Source organism: Tubulanus polymorphus, chromosome 2, assembly GCF_964204645.1.
Source record: "Tubulanus polymorphus chromosome 2, tnTubPoly1.2, whole genome shotgun sequence".
NCBI classification, from domain to species: domain Eukaryota; kingdom Metazoa; phylum Nemertea; class Palaeonemertea; order Tubulaniformes; family Tubulanidae; genus Tubulanus; species Tubulanus polymorphus.
The window spans coordinates 26870204-26889704 of NC_134026.1; the positions used below are offsets into that span (position 1 = coordinate 26870204).

At 35.9% G+C, this 19501-nt stretch overlaps 1 protein-coding gene across 1 annotated transcript in view; it reads left to right on the forward strand.

The window, feature by feature from the left end:
* Positions 1–1913: 1913 nt before the first annotated feature.
* Positions 1914–19501, forward strand: part of LOC141899118 (uncharacterized) — a 31536-nt gene continuing 13948 nt past the window's right edge. Inside the window, exons 1-3 of the mRNA XM_074785271.1 lie at positions 1914–1978; positions 2141–2291; positions 3614–3742. Coding sequence (XP_074641372.1) covers positions 2181–2291; positions 3614–3742 — 240 coding nt within the window. The 5' untranslated portion in view covers positions 1914–1978; positions 2141–2180. The remainder of the gene's footprint in view (positions 1979–2140; positions 2292–3613; positions 3743–19501) is intronic.

The window sequence follows — 19501 nt, forward strand, 5'->3', positions numbered from 1 at the left end:
TACATTATACACGTGTATAACGAGATACATGTAATATCATTAAGGCCTGGCACAGAACTCCTTTCGTTGCGCACCGTTTTGCGGCCGTTTTTCTACAGCAGCCGACTATGTTGTGTATTCAAAATCTATTCAGTAAAAATCATACAATGATCTGTGACTGATCGGAAGAGAATGGAAGATAAAAAAATTCCACGAATGAGCTGAAAAACAAATTAAGATAAAAATGTGACATTGTGAACTGCATGTAACATTGTGCCTTACAAAAAACTACCCGGTATCAAGGAGTAATGACGAGATACAATATTCTAGCATTCAGTTTTGCCATTATCAAAGAAACATATCGAAAAAGGTATGGTATAGGCCCTATAGTGCCTACATATAGGTATTCTATAAGGGCTTTGCCATGTAAACTTCTGAGAAAACTCCATCTGTTGTATAGGATCTTGTTGTTTTCTATCAACAAAACCCATCGAACCTTATAAAAATGTACACTTTCCATAAGCAATTTGGTTCGTTGGATCGCTAATGCCCCAGAGGTCAATGCATTCAGAGCATCCGCTCAGGTTTGTTTACAATAGGATACCTTATTTCCGGTAATGAATATGTTTAAGCTCAACATTTATATATACATCACTGGGGCGTAATTTCAAAAGATCTTATTCATCTTCTAGCACATTTTCTTAGTATTAATCCCGTACAAGTGGATGGTTTTATTCAGCTCCCTGGTCTGATTCTACTTCTTCTTTTTGGTAAATTAGAAGATTTCTACAAAAATTATTCCCCTCATTCCGCCCATATTCGAACCGGACGTAAAAACTGGCCCCATTTTGAAATTACTTTTTTAGAACTCTCTGCGATTTAAACCAAATTTTGGAGTAACTCGTTTTAAACTTCAGTACGCTAGCAACCGATCATTCTGTCATTTTGGTCCCATGGAGCGAATTCTAAGCCAATTTTAAAACACTTACTTTCTTACATTTCAAACTGTGCCTTATTGCGTTTTTATGTGGATGCTTAATGGATTACATATCTTACGAAAAGCGCTTTAAAACCTGGAAAATTTGAATGATAGTAGATCTTATTGGAAAAAGAGCTTGGGAAAAGATTTGTACAATATTGTTGTTCCTATTGTCTTTGATCCCATATTTTGGCATTTTGATTTGAGTTCTATGATTGAGTTCTTTTATTTCGGCGATACGTAGCATCAACGGTTCGCGCGAACGATTCACTTTTACTGACTTGTGCTGACCTCTTACGGTAAACTAAAGAACTATGGTACGTTTGAGGTCGAGTCCCAGATTTTACTACGCGGACACGTAGGGGGTCGAGTCCCAGATTTTACCACCACGTGGTTTATTCGAATGACGGCAACGTATCATACGTGAAGAAACAGTAGAAGAAATGTGAAAGTGTTGTTTCATCGTTAAAATTATCTGATTCGAATCCGAAATGGCTCTCTCAAGATAAATTGTGATTTAACCACGAGAAATAGACTTAAGTCTTCTTCGTTGTTGTGAAATAATTAACCGATTGACATTGTCAGCGAATTATATATAGGCCTAAGATAACCTGAAGAGGTGCTGCAACACTTTGGTCAGCATCCAGCCAATAGCAACGCATCATTAAACCGAACATTGCCGAACGACGCAGCACTGCCGATGATTTCCGAATGTTTGACAGATCACACATACGGATGGAGATGCTGGAAATTCTCTAAACTAGCATGTTTTTATCACATTTAACTCATCCACTGTCGACCTAGCATTCAACGAACATTATGATTAGGTGTTTAAAGGTTTCATCGAGTGACACACGTCCGTGAATTCATCATGTAGTTGTGGATTTAAAGTGATTTGATCGCGTGAAATATAGTGATTCACCACAGTACTGCTCCTGGTTGTCTGTGTGCTGTTGATGCTGATGATTGCCCGCAGTCTCGCAGTACTACTGACTGGGGTGGTGACACAGTAGTTCGGTGGTATGTTGGTCAAGTATCGACCATGTTAACAGTTTTATTATCATAGCTTAAACCTAGCCTGAACAACATTGATACCTAACTCTACTAAGCATGCTGTTGAATTCAATAATTCGGTGTCATTGTTTTGTGGACAGTAGTAAAAATTCATGTTGGAATTTACAGTATGGGGAAGGATAGATGGAATTCTTGAGTTCAATGAGAAATGGGCAAGAAAATCCAGTTCCTCGGCCGCTATGTGATGGAAGGGCAGACGCTGGGAAAAGGGAATTTTGCCAGAGTGGAGCTTGCAACCCATGGTGTTACTAATTGCAAGGTGAGAATTTTTGCCCCATCACATTCTATCATTCAAACATTGTAAAAGAAATTAATTTTCGCAAACTATTCTTTGATAGGGGCCCATCACTTTATGAAAAAGCTTTCTTGTCCATATATATTCATATGAATGAGAGTTATCATGAAGAGTGAATGGTCTGACCATGAAACAATTGAAATGATAAGCTATTGATAGGATTCAATAACATTAAACATTTTAATCAATATTCATCAAATTTATGTCGACATTTTTATATTTGTGTATAGATATTGCGTGTACTGTATCACCAAATGATTGGAGTATCCTAATCTACTTTCCGGTATCTGCCTGAGCCTTTGCCTGGTTTTCATTGCAACCACTCTTCATAAACCAATGAGTGTTGATATGTTAGAATTCACAAAATATCTAGATTTAGATTTTATGTGATGCTGCCATAAGAAAATAGTAGAACAACTGCCCATTGTTTCTGTGCATCAGAACTGAACAGACTTTGAATGAAATCAGTTTTTTTTAGGGAGAGTATTTGCATCCTGTAGGCCTATATGTGTTTGGCGGGGATAGCTGCTTTTATGCTCATTGTGCTCGAGAGAGACAGAGTGAGTGAGTGAGTTACCAACACCACCATGCACACAGTCGTAGTCGTATTGACTATTTTCTCCAATACATTTACTGACATCCATCAGCCTCTATTGCTGCATACAACATTACTGCGAATATTCCTCATTGGATATTCTGAATATCTGAGCGGAATTGAATTCGTCAGTGTCAGCATGGGAATACTGCACAAGCAATATCTTGAATGTGCGCGGGTTATACGTATTGTTTATACAGTATATGATGGGTTTTGGGATATCACGTTTGATTATTTCCAAACGTAATTCAATCTATTCTTATACGAGATTATTGCTGGAAAAAAATTCAATTTTTAATACAAACGTGTCATGTGTCCGACGCTGTTCTGATGTAGGCCTAGTTTTCATGGATATTTTCCATTTCAAATTGTTATCAATAATTCCTCCTAATCTATTGATGAATTTTAATTCCCCATTGTTTTCAAATGTAGGCTTACGTATCATTCCCTCAAGATGAATTATCATTTTTTCCCAATATTGATTCAAATTACCAATGAGCACTACTACTATTGACTGTATATATAATGTTACCAAATACAATATTTAGATAGGCGTGTTGATAATTGAATTGTTAGGAAGATTTTCTATAATATTTTAATCTTGTAGGTATGGGATCTAATCTTATCAATAGATCGCCAGGTTAAGGGTTTAAGCCTATTTTTCGAAAGACATGTTTGATTAATATTGCAGGTAGCAATTAAGATTATAGACTCGAGAAAAATCAAGGAGGATTATGTTCGTGTCAATCTCCACAGAGAAGGAAAAATACTTGCTCAATTACGGCACCCGAATATCATCCGACTCTACGAAGCGCTTAAAGTAAGTTTTGAACTTATCAGCAGATTTTCTGGTGATCGGTCGCCTTGGGGAAGTTTCTTTTCGGTAAACGTGAAAACAAATTATAGTTTGAAGGTTAAATAGATTTTATTCAAAGTACGCGATTTCGCTATTAGTGTATCGTAGCTTCATCAGGTAAATGAAGCTACTATGCATAAGTAATGAACCTTCAAAGTATTATTTATCTTCACTTTTACTGATTTGACTCCGTAGGTTTTAACACGGCTCCTCCACAACTCTCTTCTTATGATATCTTTGGTACTGTAGCTTCATCTGGAAAAACTCTGTTTAAAAAAGTGCATTAGGCTACCTAATGTCTACATTCTTGAAACTTCATCGTTGTTTGGCACAGTATCTCGCGGATGAAAGAATGTTTTAATTGAAATGGAAAATTAATGATACTTAAGCATGGAAACTCAATGGATCAAGTTTTGATCGGGGAAATATTTTACTCACATGAATTAAACAGCTTGTTTGAATTTTCATTAATTGCATGTGCGCTTAATACTGATTATTTTATGGAATTTTGCACATTTTATTTCAAAATTTTTCAACATAGCTTACATTCTGCTGAATTTTTTGGCTTCAAGCTTTCAGTGCCATTATTTATGCGAAGCCCTGTTTGTGGCCTGAAAAAAAATAAGATAATTATGAGATTAAAAAAGATAATTATGAGAATGCTGACTGAAAATCAGAGGCCCAACGTCTGAATGCCCTCAGATTGCGGTTCATAAAAAAACACCCAATCAGTGGTATAAAATGTGTAAATAAATGTAAGATATGGGTTTTAATCAAGAGAAAGGTTCTTAACGCTGATGGGTTTGGGGGTAATATGATACATTCATGTTGTTAACATTGATAACTGTTTCTGCTGATTGCATATTAGTCCCATTTTTTGATAAACAGTGCATAATACAGTTATCGTTTCGCTTTGATAATGCTTCTGACTGGCAGAAAGACGTGCACATAATATCTGCAAGAAACTAGTAACTAAGAAACTGATGAAACTAGATACAAGCCGCTAATGATGTGTTATTAGCTTGCTAATGATCGGACACCTATACTACTACTGGGCTATTAGTATTCACCATACGGATTAGAAACTTCAAGAAATTGGCTTAAAATCAGATTGATCAAAATGGGATCAATGCACGACTGTTTGAGGCCCTGGCTTCTGGAGTTCAATAGTCCTTACCCTATTATTAAGGAAAGTCACTGGTTCAATGTATCATGACTGAAAATTATATTATTTGTACTGAAATTACAACGTGTATTGATTATAGGCCAAGATTGGCAAGATTGACTGATATAATTGAATAATTACTGAAATATAGAAGCGTTCATGGTCTTGTGCTATGAATATATATATACGTATCTAGAGATTATGATAACGCAGTCTGCGCAATATTTAGAGATTTCTTGAGAATGCCGTGTGTCGTTCAGACTGAAGATGATTGCACTGAGCTTACGGGTTTACTGATATTGACAAGTCTACATCACCTGTATACGGAGCTCGTGATTTATTGATTGAATTTGGTTGCAGTACCCGGGTTATAACGTCGTATTGACCAATATGTACCCACACTGAAACACCTCAACTACGCAATACACACCGTGCTGAGAGAAATGATTTGCTCCAACTATCCCTTTCTCTGTTCCATCTTTGATTAAATCAATTCTCGGCAGGAGTGGTAGATTCCTTGGGAATCATGTAATCTGTCGAAATTCCGATAGATGTTGGCATACTTTTTGAAGGTGAAAGAAGTGAGTGAATAAAGACATGTATGATGGTCTTTTTCGAGTCTTATTATAGACTTTTCAGTGTTCTCCACAACAGGTTTTAGAGCGGTGTCCACCCTTTCATTTTTACATCCACCTCTCTGAAAATCAGCCACCCCTAGTAAAAATCTTCTGCCCCCTACCAGAAATGTTAATATTCTATCAGTGCTTATAATCGCTTTGAAATATTGAGAGCTAATGTGAAAAATAGAAGATTACATCAAAATTAGGCTAAATATTTCTTTTGGCTGATATAATTTTTTGGGGGATCGAAAGCCTCGCTGCTTCATCAGCCACGATGTCGTACACTAAAACAATGAGTGCAGCCCCTTTAAAATTCTACCATATGGAGAACATTGAAAGCCTATAATATTTAGAATTTATAAATAAACTTATCACTGATAATTTATAAATAAACATCTACTTGCAACGAATGCGGTTTTTATTAAACGATGAATGTAGAAACCTTGAAACTATGATCCCTCGAAATATTTTTGAGTAGAAGATCAATAATCATTATTTACCGTATTTTATTTGTGGTATGAGGCAATGAACACGATATATAGTGTGGGAAGATCAATCACCTTTAAAGAACTTTTCCACCCATTTATCGATGGCTACACCCTACTTTATCACTGGGTAATTTACAAAATGTCTCTAGAGATGATGTCAACATAAGCCATGGATAACCACGATATTATTAGGTTTGAGACAGTCATCTCTCGTATTCTCTCAAATTCATCGCGAGATTCACAAAGCAGTGCAAACAGTAAACTAGTGGTAGAAGCCTGGATTAATGGAGACGTTTGGGCCGAATTCATCCGGATCAGGCCCGGGTCAAATATGGCCCGTGCCCTATTAGGAAGCATGTTCACATACGTAAACCACTGGACTCTAGATAATGTGTCAAAGTCAAGTTGCAATTCTCGCGCAATGATTTTTCTTGTGCTACAATGCGGTTAGGTCTTTTTTTTAACACCCTCAACCCGCTAAGCGCCACGCAGGGCATTATGAGTGGGTTCGATGTTTCTTTTTCCCAATGGGGGAGAGACCAGAGAAAGAACATTCGACGAAGAAACTCTGTCGCTACCAGGGTTTGAACCCATAAATCCTGGATTGACAAGACCAGTGACCGGCGGCTTAGACCACTCGGCCACTGCGCCTCCGCGCCGGTTTGGTCTGACATTTTTGGTCGGGCCAAATAGGCATGGGCCCATTAAGTACCCATGTGAACGTCAGCCCAGGCCAGAAATGGAAATGCTTGCGCCGATCGCGGCTCTTTACCCTTCAGATAACATCGTCTACTGTTTTAATGCGATTCAGCTCAAATTACCTTGGAATGCTACTGGAGGCTGATTAATTACGGTTCATGCGTAACCTGATTATGAAAAAAATTATTTGAGCTTTGTTGAATTTACCCGAGCAATAGTCGTTCATGCCTGCGCATATCGGTCATCTTATCCCTGCACGTGCTTTAAAGACTCGCGTATAAGACAGTTGATTTTCATATCTCTGAAACAAAACAGCATGTAGAAAATGCTAATAAACTAGCCAAATTGTACCAGTTGATTGACTGTTGCCTAGCAACATGACATATTGGATGGAATAGTTGTGTATATCGGAGTCATCGTTTCAATGATACCCGCTGCATTCAGAAGTATCATAAAAATATACAATGAGCTCATGTAAACAGTTTTAAATTCGTCGATTGATTCATTCGATATTTTCATTGGTTACGCTTATCATACGGCTATCAATGATTGGTCGACGCTGATTTTTTCTTAATCTTAACTTGCAATTATTTGCTCTAATTAACCATCTTTCGTGCATTGTTTTATCGTTGAAGTTAAATTGGCTCTCGTTAAACCGACCTGAATTTCTATGTTGATGAAAAATGCTGTTAGCTCATATTGTATTTCAGTCGCAAGAAGTCACGATGGTTGCGTAAATCTTATTCAATATATATATATATTGATGAGACATTGATGAGATATTGTTTGAAAGCTGATACGTTACTGCTGGGAAATGTTATAGGTGTTTTCTGTATAGGTGATGTGTGTTTAACCACTGATTATGACTAGCTAGCTAGTCCTTTTAACTATGCAAACTTGTTGATAGGCGCAGTATTTGAAGTGTCGCTACTGCCGTTATGTGCGACTACCATTAATGTTGCTGAAATTGCAATCTATGTGCATTAATCCATTTCAATAATAGTTGGCTTAACATCTAAATGTCAGTATTTGAGTACTGGTGGAATAGACCGATATTAAACAATGAAAGTGCTACTGTTAGATATCATTATTGTTAAAATTTGACAATAAAGTTCTACCATAAAAGAAGCCAACCCTTTTCATGCGTTCATGCATTGTCCGATTGCCACACCCATGTATACCACACCTCGGTATGAACGCCGTATAAAAAGAAACATCTGATCTTTAATTATACTGGTAATTATTGGGTTCTCTGGATCGCCATCAACTATCGAACCGTTGAACGCAGACGCTTCAATCAGTAGAGATTGAGGGAATGTTGATATGAGCAGGAAGGCAATTTTTGGTCGAACTAGTCATGTTCTAATAATTAAATTGCCGATTTCTGTTTCACGGATAAGATGAAAGAACATCGGATAAATTTGCGGTGAACGCCGGATGAAATGCAGTGTGGATCTTCATCTGAAGTGAATTTCACAGGTAGCAAGAAGTTAATGCGGCAAGGGAGTGTAGCCATGAAATATGCATGTTTTAATTAATAAGAACCTGAAAACAGATCGACAGCATGTGATTTAGTTGGTAAATGATTGCATGCATTCCTGTTCCTTAGAGAAATAAAAACACAAATGAGGTTAAACCCATCATGTGTACGCTTTCGGTCCAGCTAGTTCCCCATAACGAAATAAGAATGAAAAAAGGGAAACGTTTTTTATTTTCTCGTGGCCAGAAATATCTAACAATCAATTGAACTGGATTTTGTCTTGCTTTTCTTAGGTTTTATCGAACTTGCTGGTATTAAACAGACATACTCTCGTTAATGGTTTTGACTCTTCACAAAAATGCTAAGATATACGGTATTATGGGCTTTCGAATTGATTGTTCTTTTTTTGTTGGCATAGTAGATCACATCTTTGAGCTGTTTCTGGTATCGCTAAGTTTCATGAATAAAATGAATTGGGATTAAAAGAGAGGAAATTAAGACAGCTATATGGTGATATTGATACTTGCATTGCATGTTCAACTTGGTTTAATCAGCATTCCACATCGCATAAAAGCTAGAATAAGGCATCCCCTTGTCACATTGGCCGTGTAAATCACTATAAAACTCTACGTACAATATTATTATTAGTCTAAATTGAAGTTGATATCACAGTAATATAAATGATGTAATATATTGTCATTGCAGTTAGTACAGTTACTAAAGTAATAAAAATACCTAACTTTCAGTTTATGTATGTCTAGGTATCTTTTATAACTGAATGGAATTAGTTTTAGCTGAAATTCAAGGGCAAATCTAGGAGAACTTGTCACATCCCAAAAGGGGCAATATTGCACACACACTCCCGTACTAAAATTCACCAATTTTTTAATTACCAAAAGTTTGATGGACTTTTACAAGTTTTACAATATGTCCTCCTGGATGTGCCCTGAAATTTAATTTCTATCGGTGAAGTGCGTACAGAGATGAATATCGCAACCGGAACATCAGAATTTCTGACCAGCAACATGAGAAGAGTTCAAGGGTTACATCCTTACTGGGGCCTTATTGTTTCATATACGAAATAATGATAATATTCTTCTGACTTCAATAATGTTTCCTGGTCTATTAATCGAACTAAGCTGGTGATCTGTATTGGTATCTGTATTAATTAATCATCAAATCAAGTACTGAGACTGCCTGTAATTACTATTGATATTTTGCATTGTTTATGTGAGTGTTATGCTTGACCCATGGCTGACAGGAACAATGAATAATGAATGAGTCTAGCTTCTCCTCTCTCATCGTCATCTATATATTTAATTATATACATGAATAGATATGATATATGTGTAATTGTTATTAGTTTATATGTTGATCAGATAACCTGAGATTTGTTACCTGTGTAATTAATAGCAGTACCTTATATCATGTATCCCTATGTTTTCCATGATTCATGGTGTTATTCAGTAAAGTACTGTTAGATATTTGGGGTATCTATACTGTGTTAAATGCTAGTTGTTAAAGATGAATTAGATCAAATTGCATTCATATTCTCCCTTAAAGAAAAAAACATTATCGAAATATCATCATCAGCTACGAAGGATTTGAAGAGTGAAGCTAGATGTTTTCGTCTATAACAGAAATTGTGGTGGGAATTGCCGGAAATATTGCATATCTGAAGTATCTTTTCACTGCAGTCAGGTTGGATGTGACCTATCAGAGATGAAGTATAACTTGTGCGCAGTGAAAGGTTATTGCTTTACATTTGATTGATCATTGCCAATATTTATCATGGCCGGCATTCTTCAACATAATCTGATGTGGATAAACGCTTCATTTTTCACATTTTCTCTATAATATCACCTTTTGAACCGGTGATGAGGTGGTATATTTCCACTATGAACAGTCGTATCGGTCTATTCTTCATGCATAATTGATTGAACTCTATCAAGTATACAAAATTGAAAATGACATATCGCAAACATTTTGACTTCAACTTGAACAAGTTGATGACGCAAAGAGAAAAATATTTCAGAGCTGCAATGTTGCCATGCAGTCCCCCGCTTAATTATGATATCGTATTCAAGCTTTTGAAATATGAACTATGTGCATGGATTGGTAGTATATCAAAAAGAAGCTTTGGCTTCAAATGATCCGTGATTATGTATATATTAATTGGATCGTTGTAGGGCATGTCTCATTGATCTATGAGATATTTCACATTCGCTGGTATAATAGCCTGCAACCGGGGCTGTTTGCCAGCGTAAAAAGTAATGGCAAGTACCAAGCAATGTTGTTACCATAGATACTACTAAAACATGGCAGGACGTGTTCTGCGCTGATGCGAAAATAGAAAATTTCATTGGTGTGATTGATTACCTTTTTGGTACCTTTCCATTTGGTGCTTCATTGGGGATAATGAAGCTTGTTTTACTGAAGTTTTCATCTTCAGCATCTGTGTATTGTTCGAAGAGTGTTGAAAATAATTTTCCCGCCAGCGATCTCTTCCTTTATGTCGTGAAAAAAGGATGTTATATTCTATGAAACGCCAGATGGTTCCTTTACACACCTCGATACACGTAAAGCTCGGTGGTTGAGGATGTTATTTTACTGAGACGCTAAGAATCAAATTGTGGTAATCGATATTGCGTAGAGTTTTGATGCGAGGTTGGAAATTCTCGCATTTATGCTACTACACACACACACATATATAACCAACCTGTCTGAAAATGTTTCACACTAATGGTTAATTTAATTATTCATTAATAATGCTGTGAAATTGAGCGGTATTCTAAGGTTTGTGTATATATATATATATATATATATATATATATATATATATATATATATATATATATATATATATATATATATATATATATATATATATATATATATATATATATATATATATATATATATATATATATATATATATATATATATATATATATATATATATATATATATATATATATATATATATATATATATATATATATATATAGAGAGAGAGAGAGGGAGAGAGAGGGAGAGAGAGGGAGAGAGAGGTAGAGAGAGGGAGAGAGAGGGAGAGAGAGGGAGAGAGAGGGAGAGAGAGGGAGAGAGAGGGAGAGAGAGGGAGAGAGAGAGAGAGGGAGAGAGAGAGAGGGAGAGAGAGGGAGAGGTAGACAGTACGCTATTGATGATTATTCTGCTAAAACTTGTCCATTCTCTGCCGCAGTTTCTCTCACACTGCCGAGAGATGGCTGATAGATATTCTTTCTCGTGTGTAAATCGATTTTTCGGTCAACTCAATTTTCTGGCTATGTTACATCCACTTCACAGATCTGTAAGCCGCTATATTATTAAGGTCAGCTTCCACATGAATATCAATATAGACGTCACTTAACTAAATGTATTTTTTACATCATCAACATTACCGGCAGTTCTCTCAATGTTACTGTTGTTAATACATTCTAGACTTGCCCCTTCCTATTTTTGGTCGAGCTACTAGAATAAGCCGTAACGTCATAAATTAGGAAAGTTTGCCATTTAACACCTGAAAAAGCGGGAAAATCCATCTCAGATTTTCTGGTTTAAGAGATTCCCCTAGACCTTCACAAGCCTCTCACTGTCACAGTGATATGTACAGTTAATGGTAATCAAATTCTGGGAACTATTAACTTGGAGGTGACAATGAATCTAAGGAAATAATTCAGGTTTCAGAATTTTTTTCAAGTGTTTTAGTGTAGATTTCATTTTTCATATACAAAAAAATTTCTCCAGTTAATGTTTGTTTTAAGATGTATAATATATGATCGAGTACTTGCTATTGTTTTTGCCAAAGTGAAAGGCATATTATCAGAATTGATGTTTGTGATGTCAATTGAATCGTATTGTGTTTGTAACTGAAGTAGTATTGAAGGCACACCCATTAGTGATGACTTGTGTCTCTCCTGTATTTCAATTTCTTATATTGCTTTCCTTGTAAGATTTTATGCCAAGTACAAGTTTTTTTGTGAATTAGATCAACTTCACTGTGATTGCTTTAGCTTTTACGATTTCGTTCTCTGAATAGATATAATCAATGATATCATGAAACAATGTCCAAATGGTAAGCTAATTCATAGTCTGTTTATCTGACCAATCATATGGTGTAGCTTGAGACATTTGAGATGGCCAAGTAAGTCCACTAATTGCCAATTAACGCCAGCCAATGAATGTGTGGCTTAGTGATGATCCTTTTGGCGACCTTGGCATAGCTTAATTACGGGTAGTCAGGGAAGTCAGACCCGTACCGAGCTATTTTGAGGGGCATTTCTGTTTAAAGACAAAGGCCACTTTTTCACCGTGAAAAGGCACACTTTGAAGAAGGACAGATCTTAAATATGATTTTTCAATAACCCAAACTCAATGTCTCATTCGTTTAATTTATAATATCTATCTCCAATATTCAACAATAACAAATTAACAAGTAACTGAACACTTTTATGGAATTATTTAACAATACAGTTTGACCCTTTATAGTTTACCCTTTTCCCAAAATGTGCAAGTTATTATCGGACTAAATCACATCACACTGCGATTGATTATTATCGTCAGGTTCCAAGTTGAAAGTTGTATCCAAATCCAGAAAAATCTGACTTTTTGAAGGGTACTTCCTGGTTCACTCTCCCCGAACCCCCTCGGCACGGGCCTGTTAGTTAATGCAAAAGGTTCCCCAAGAATATCCGATTCTTATGTAAATAGTTCATCTTAGCGTTTGTCCTTTTTTTTTAATGAAATTGTTCCTTTCGAGCAATACATGTTTGATACCCCTCGGGTAGCAAACATGGTTTCATTATCCGGATAAAGTGCGTCGATGTCACTACTCATTTGCTCAATGATTTATTCAATTTCTTACACCTGCTAAATTCAGCAGCCATGTCTCCTAAAGATTAATTATTGCGATTTACTGCGTCGCTCATTTACAGATAGATGAGTCGCAGTTATCTAAAAAATGTTTCTCTTTATTCTACCTCACTTGTTCAGATATATCTTCATGCATTTAGTAACGATATAGAGAAAGAGGAACGAAATGCAAATATCATTACAGCCGATTCCTCAGTGAGTGCACTCTCTGCCTCCAGAAATTTTAAGTTTCCTCATTTTTTGCTAATTTATGAAGTCTTTCATATATTTCAGTATCGGTTTTATCCAAATACTATATCTGTGTATTGACCACTAGTATACCGTCGGTGACAGTGTAGATTGCGATAGTAGTATATTCTACTAGCTCTGGACGAAAACTGATGCCATTTCGAATCGCCGTACATGCTAACTCCCAGCTGAGCACAGGCAATTTACGTCATGAATTGATCATGTATCTATGCATCATTGCTGAGCCGCTATAATCTCTGGTCAGCGAATAAAAGCTGCAAACTGAACTTCTTCTTATAAACTGCTGTCTCTCGCGCGTGTTAAAAAATTCTTGAAATAGTACAAATTAGGTGGGCAGATTGTGGCTCTATGAGAATTGTCTTATTGATTTGAAGTGTTGTGTTACAGGATTTTCCTTTTAAATTCCATGCTGTAAATAGGTGGGATGGTGCTGAAAACACTTTTCAATATAGCTACTATATGATAATATGATAAGTAATCTGATAGACCGTACCAATTTCATGATTTTACAGTTTTAGTTTCGGTAATATCTTTCATCAATTAGGTATTTTTTACGTAAAACTTCAACTTTTGTGCTCTGTTATGGTCTGATGTATGAGCAGGATTTCAGTGTAATTGGTATTGCTGGTATGTACTTCTTCATATGTTTTCTCTTCGCTAAATCTACTCGTTGTATTTTTCTAGGAGGCAATCAATTATTTGTCTTGTTATGGATCTGTTCTCGAGACACTTGACAAGATAATTGTTATTGTAAATTTCATGGCAATGTAATTTCATTTCATAAATTTGTCTCATTATCACGTACGGTTTAATGGGAGCAAATTAAGGGATGATTAATTAGAATTTTGATTTCGATGGCAAGATATTTCTATCACCGAGCTGCCATCTTCATGAATATGAAATTGATCTCAAAAACAGTGTTCGTAGATTAGATATTACAGGCAGACTTTGAGATTGAAACGGAGAACTTCCAGCTATTCCCTGGACACTTTAGGATTTATGACCTTTTATGGTTAAGCCATCGATTTGGATATTTTTGCTTTTTTGCCATGTACAGCGAAGTCTGAGGAGACTATGATGATAAAGGGTTAATATAATCTATTATCCTGCGACTTCATTGATGCACATTATGCGCCACAAATACTGTAAATGGGATACATGAAGATTATGTCGCAGATCAGACCTTATTTAATCCAGCCTGACGATGTGGGGAGAGTAGATCCTTATATATGAAAGCGTCACCCAGGGGGAATAATGTATAACTATCTGCGCTGTTAATTGAGAAAGGTGTGGACTAATATCAGATTTCCAATTCTTTTCGATACTGATGACACTTCTATCTATAGAAACATAAGTCCAGATTCAAGTTTTAGAGCACTACGATTTGAACACAGGCATAATATGAATTATGAACCCTCTAAGAAGGAGTACAGTAATGCACATAGATTTTGTTCGGATAGAATTGAATGTTGATTTTGAAGTTTTTGTTTGAAAAATAATTTCTGTTTTCATTACGAAATATACCCTTTTCAAATACTAGGCTTCTCATGAATATGATATAGCTGTTGTATATATTCTGTTTACTTTGCACTAGATGTGTCATTTTAGAAAATGCACGAGAAACACCCCGGACATATTTAAGCTTCAAATTTTGATGATAAAATTGCTGACCGAAAGAAAAAGAAAAATGCATGGCATGTGCTAACCTACCAATTGTTTCGTTCTAGTGCCTATATTAGTTCAAAAACGTGTTGCTGTTTGTTTGTAGGCCCCTGTAGTTCATGGATTTGATGGTGATGATGATCAGGTTGAGGGAGGGAGGGCCAGGCAACCTGCAGAAGTAAGTGCTGCTTGTTTTCACGCTGGCTGATGGGGAAAAGCATGATCTTGCATGGCATAATTAGCTATGTATGGCTAGAAGTCAGATAACACAAATACTGGTACTTTTTGATGTAAATTTCTATTCAAAATTCATCGTTCTGCTCATTGCAAGTTTTGAATATTGACATACTTCAATGCCCTTTTTGAACTGTATTCTGATATGAAGGCCAAAGTCGATGCTTTTCTGATATTCTAGATTTCTTTATTTCCATATATGAAATTTTTTGGGAAACCACCAGAATGCCAGTGTTAATAATCTCAGTGCATTGATGGATCGTGCTTATGAAAACTTCAGTTCAGTATCATTTTTGGATGGTGTGTGTTAATATTGAGACTGCTTATGACAAAAGTATTCCTGAAATACCTAACCTTGCTTGGTCCATTACCTATCACGTGTCATCTAACATTTCCTCTACTTATCCTACTCATCTATCGCTTGCATGATCTTAATGTGCCTTTTGTCTCTATCTCCTACTAACATACCGACTATAGTAGCATGGCTGTGTCTCATCAGAGGGGCTCTATCGAATTTATTGTATGCCAGATATATTTAGTAGATTTGTTATTTAACGTGTAACCCATAGTTTTATATATATATATATATATATTTGTTATTATGGATTAATTATATTTATTTATTCATATACATACATATATATGTTTCTGTTGTCTAATATGAAATGCTACTTCTGTGAGCAATTTTTGTTCTGGAAAAAAATATTGATGGAGATTATGTTATTAGTAATTGTGCTCAGCTGGCTATCGAGCTATATAAGGGTCTATTTGTTCTACTCTCATTGACTTCACAGTGTATATTAGAAATTGGTGTATTTTCCTAAGTGTTAACTTGTTACTACTAAAATGTTTGAATCTTTAAACTATGCAAATTTTCATATCTGACAATATAGCAGATATAGGCCTAGTACTATGATAAGCCTTTTTCTTAAATTGATTCATCACATAGACTTCTGTAAGAAAGGGTCTAGGATATTTGCCCGTAGACGGATTGATTCAGGTTCATCAATTTGACAAGCATGAAGTTAACAATGAAACTAATTAGTCCAAGATTTGAAGCATTACATGGACATATATCATAGAGTAGTGTAGAAATGTAGTAAGCATGTATCATGTGGTTTTCATTGCTATTAATTACGCTATGTCAAATTCAATGACAGCCGAAACACAAAACGTAATTTCACAAATACGTTAAATGCATCGCGATCAACATTTTCATCAATATTCTGATAATTTTCAAATCATTATTATGGATTATTTTCTGTGGGAAATTTTATAGTTAACTCGGATTTCGTGGCAAAATATTGTCGATTGACAACATCCAGTTACGAACCATTCTCCAGTGTGTACAAGGTGTGAGTGTGTAATTATACTGTATATGGTCAGTCAGTCATAGATTACGTACTTAATTATTTATTTGTATCGTCAGATCTTTGATAAACATACAGAACCAGTAGACGCCATAATTACAACATCACAATTGTAATTGGGCCATAAAAGACTCTCGAGGAGGCATGAATTTTGTCATTTTCCTAAATGGCTCACACTTGCATCTTTCCAGCAATCTATGATAGGATATTTAAGTCATTGCCAAGTTGCCAGGGAAACTGTCATGCATATTTTGCTGTAATTGGATTTAAGTGTGAGGCAGAGCATCAGTGGATGACTCCACTACTCTGGCTGTCTAATTAACAGCTTGAGTGCACCCCAAATGGTGTACACTTTCATGATTTCAGGTAATAAAATGTGACAACACTAATACAATTTCACAGTCTACTTAACCAAATCACAAATTGTTACTTCTGATTTCGTTCGTTTTAAGGGTTAATTGTGGCGTTTGGAATACACTTGAACCTATTGAATCTCGTGCGAAATGTTCAAATTTCATCACAATATCTGAATCCATGAATGCGGTGAAATAATGGGACGATTAATACAATATCAGTAGTAATTATTCCTGCACCTGTTTTAGTTTGTACAATATAAGCGAACCATTCATTTAGGGAATTATTACATTTCGAATAATTCATTTACTCAATTGATAGTAGCATATACTATTTCTGTGCTCATTTTATCGTCACCCGTAAAATGAGTTTCAAATCTCTATGCATTAAACGCCACTATATAGATTACGCTCGTTTTGCATTCAGCAGTACATTCCACTGATCACTTATGGACTCATTAGATATTCAGTTGGTGAAAACAATATTGTCATCTATTTCCTGATAACGTTCGTCAATTCTCCTGATAGTCCTCTAGCTCGATGTCTTGAATGTAGCTTAGTCAGAAGAGGTATACATCTACAACTCCTCGACACCCACGCTCTTAATTGAAACGATGGAATCAATCTCATGCAATATGATCATTATTTCATGACATCGCCTTCTCTTAAACTACCAAACATCAATTTTTATTTCCTATCGCGTATGTACACGTATTGAGGTTATCCACCTTTTCTCGTAGTATGGTATCATATCTAACAGTTATTGATTCAAGATTATTGGAGTTAGCGAAACTATTGTCATCGCCACCGATGCCAATAAATGTTTAGTCCGATTTCGCACAAATGAATTTTTATCTTATAACAACAATGCGCGTTGATATGATTGCGAGATGTATCTGTGAGAAATCAAACTTGACTTCGCCGAGTCATTAATAGCTCAGAACAAGGCTCTCAGTCCGCTGCTTGGAAACCACTCCTTGCCTCTTTATCGCCAGTTGAAACTAAAATGAACTTCCACAATATTTGAAGATCCACAAAATCTACACGAAGAGCGCTTGTGCAATCACCGAGAGCAGCATTATTGATTTATTACTTTGGTTTCTGTGCCTGAAATCTTGGTAGAAATATTGCTGGGGAAGAAATCGATGGCTATGCACAAGATGAATAATGTAGTAATGTCCTGGCATCTGTATAATACGCATATGTATATATATATATATATATATATATATATATATATATATATATATATATATGTGTTTTTATATAATACATGTTTAGTCGTCAAATATCATAATCTAATATTCCACCATGAAGAAGGCGCCATAACATTTTAGAAATAGAATATATCACTTTTTTCGAAGATGAAATTTGAACTGTGTTTTTTCTCCTTTACTGCATGTCTCAACCTCAATACTCAATATCGGCGCTATCAAAATTGCCTGACATTCTCATCAAACCTAATTAAAAGAACTCAGTAAGAAGAGACTGAAGATCGGGTAATTTATTGGATGATGTTGGAATGGAATTGCCAGTTGTATGTTGTGCGATCATGCTTCCCGAAGTACTGTGAGCACACTAGTTCAATATACCAGTGTTTCATTGTTCCACATATGATGATTAAATCTACTTTTGTTGGCATTTCCCGATTGTACATGCTTTCCGTCAACAATCAGCTGACAAGATGAAAGATTAATGGATTCTGCCGAATATGGCTAGCAACAATATTGCGCGCACTAGCCGACATGTCCAACAGCACCATTTCCATTGAACTATATTATAGTGTTGTAGGTGGACAGCGTGGAACGTTTTTATGGAATGTAACTGTTCGTCGCGGGTCATCACACGGCAGATGGTGTCCAGTTCATTCGTATTCTCATTCGCCGCATGAATTCGGCTAATGTGGTTAGTTCGCTCGGATTTAATTTTCACAGTGGCCTTCCGAACTATGGTACAAATGAAATATCATAATCATATACATTACTCGTATTCCATAGATCGACTTGAGAAACATCACACTGTATACATACAATCTGTGCTATTGGCATTACTTCATCATTTGGTCCGGCATCGATTAGTTGCAGCATGTGGTAATGCATGGCATTGATAACATTGCGGCGAAATCTAATGAAATTCTAATTTATTTGATTTGATATGTTTTGACCAGCTATTTAGCTGCGAAAATTGATGAATACTATTAGATAAATAATGGAACGTAACGGTTCCATATATTAGTATCACCATTTCTGTATCGTGTATGTGGGTAATTTTTTGCCAGATTTCAAGGAAACAATCGATAAAACTAGATTACCCATATATTCTGATGTAGCACTATCGCGGCGATATGATTTATTCCATGATTAGAGTCGTCTGAGCCAAGACTGTTACCAGCTCAAACGGTATTACATAAATGGACTCGGTACCGCATATTTGCATACAAATATCTCCGCCCAATGGATACTCATTACGCCGAAGCATGGCGGAATTTTTATGCTATTGATATAAATGCA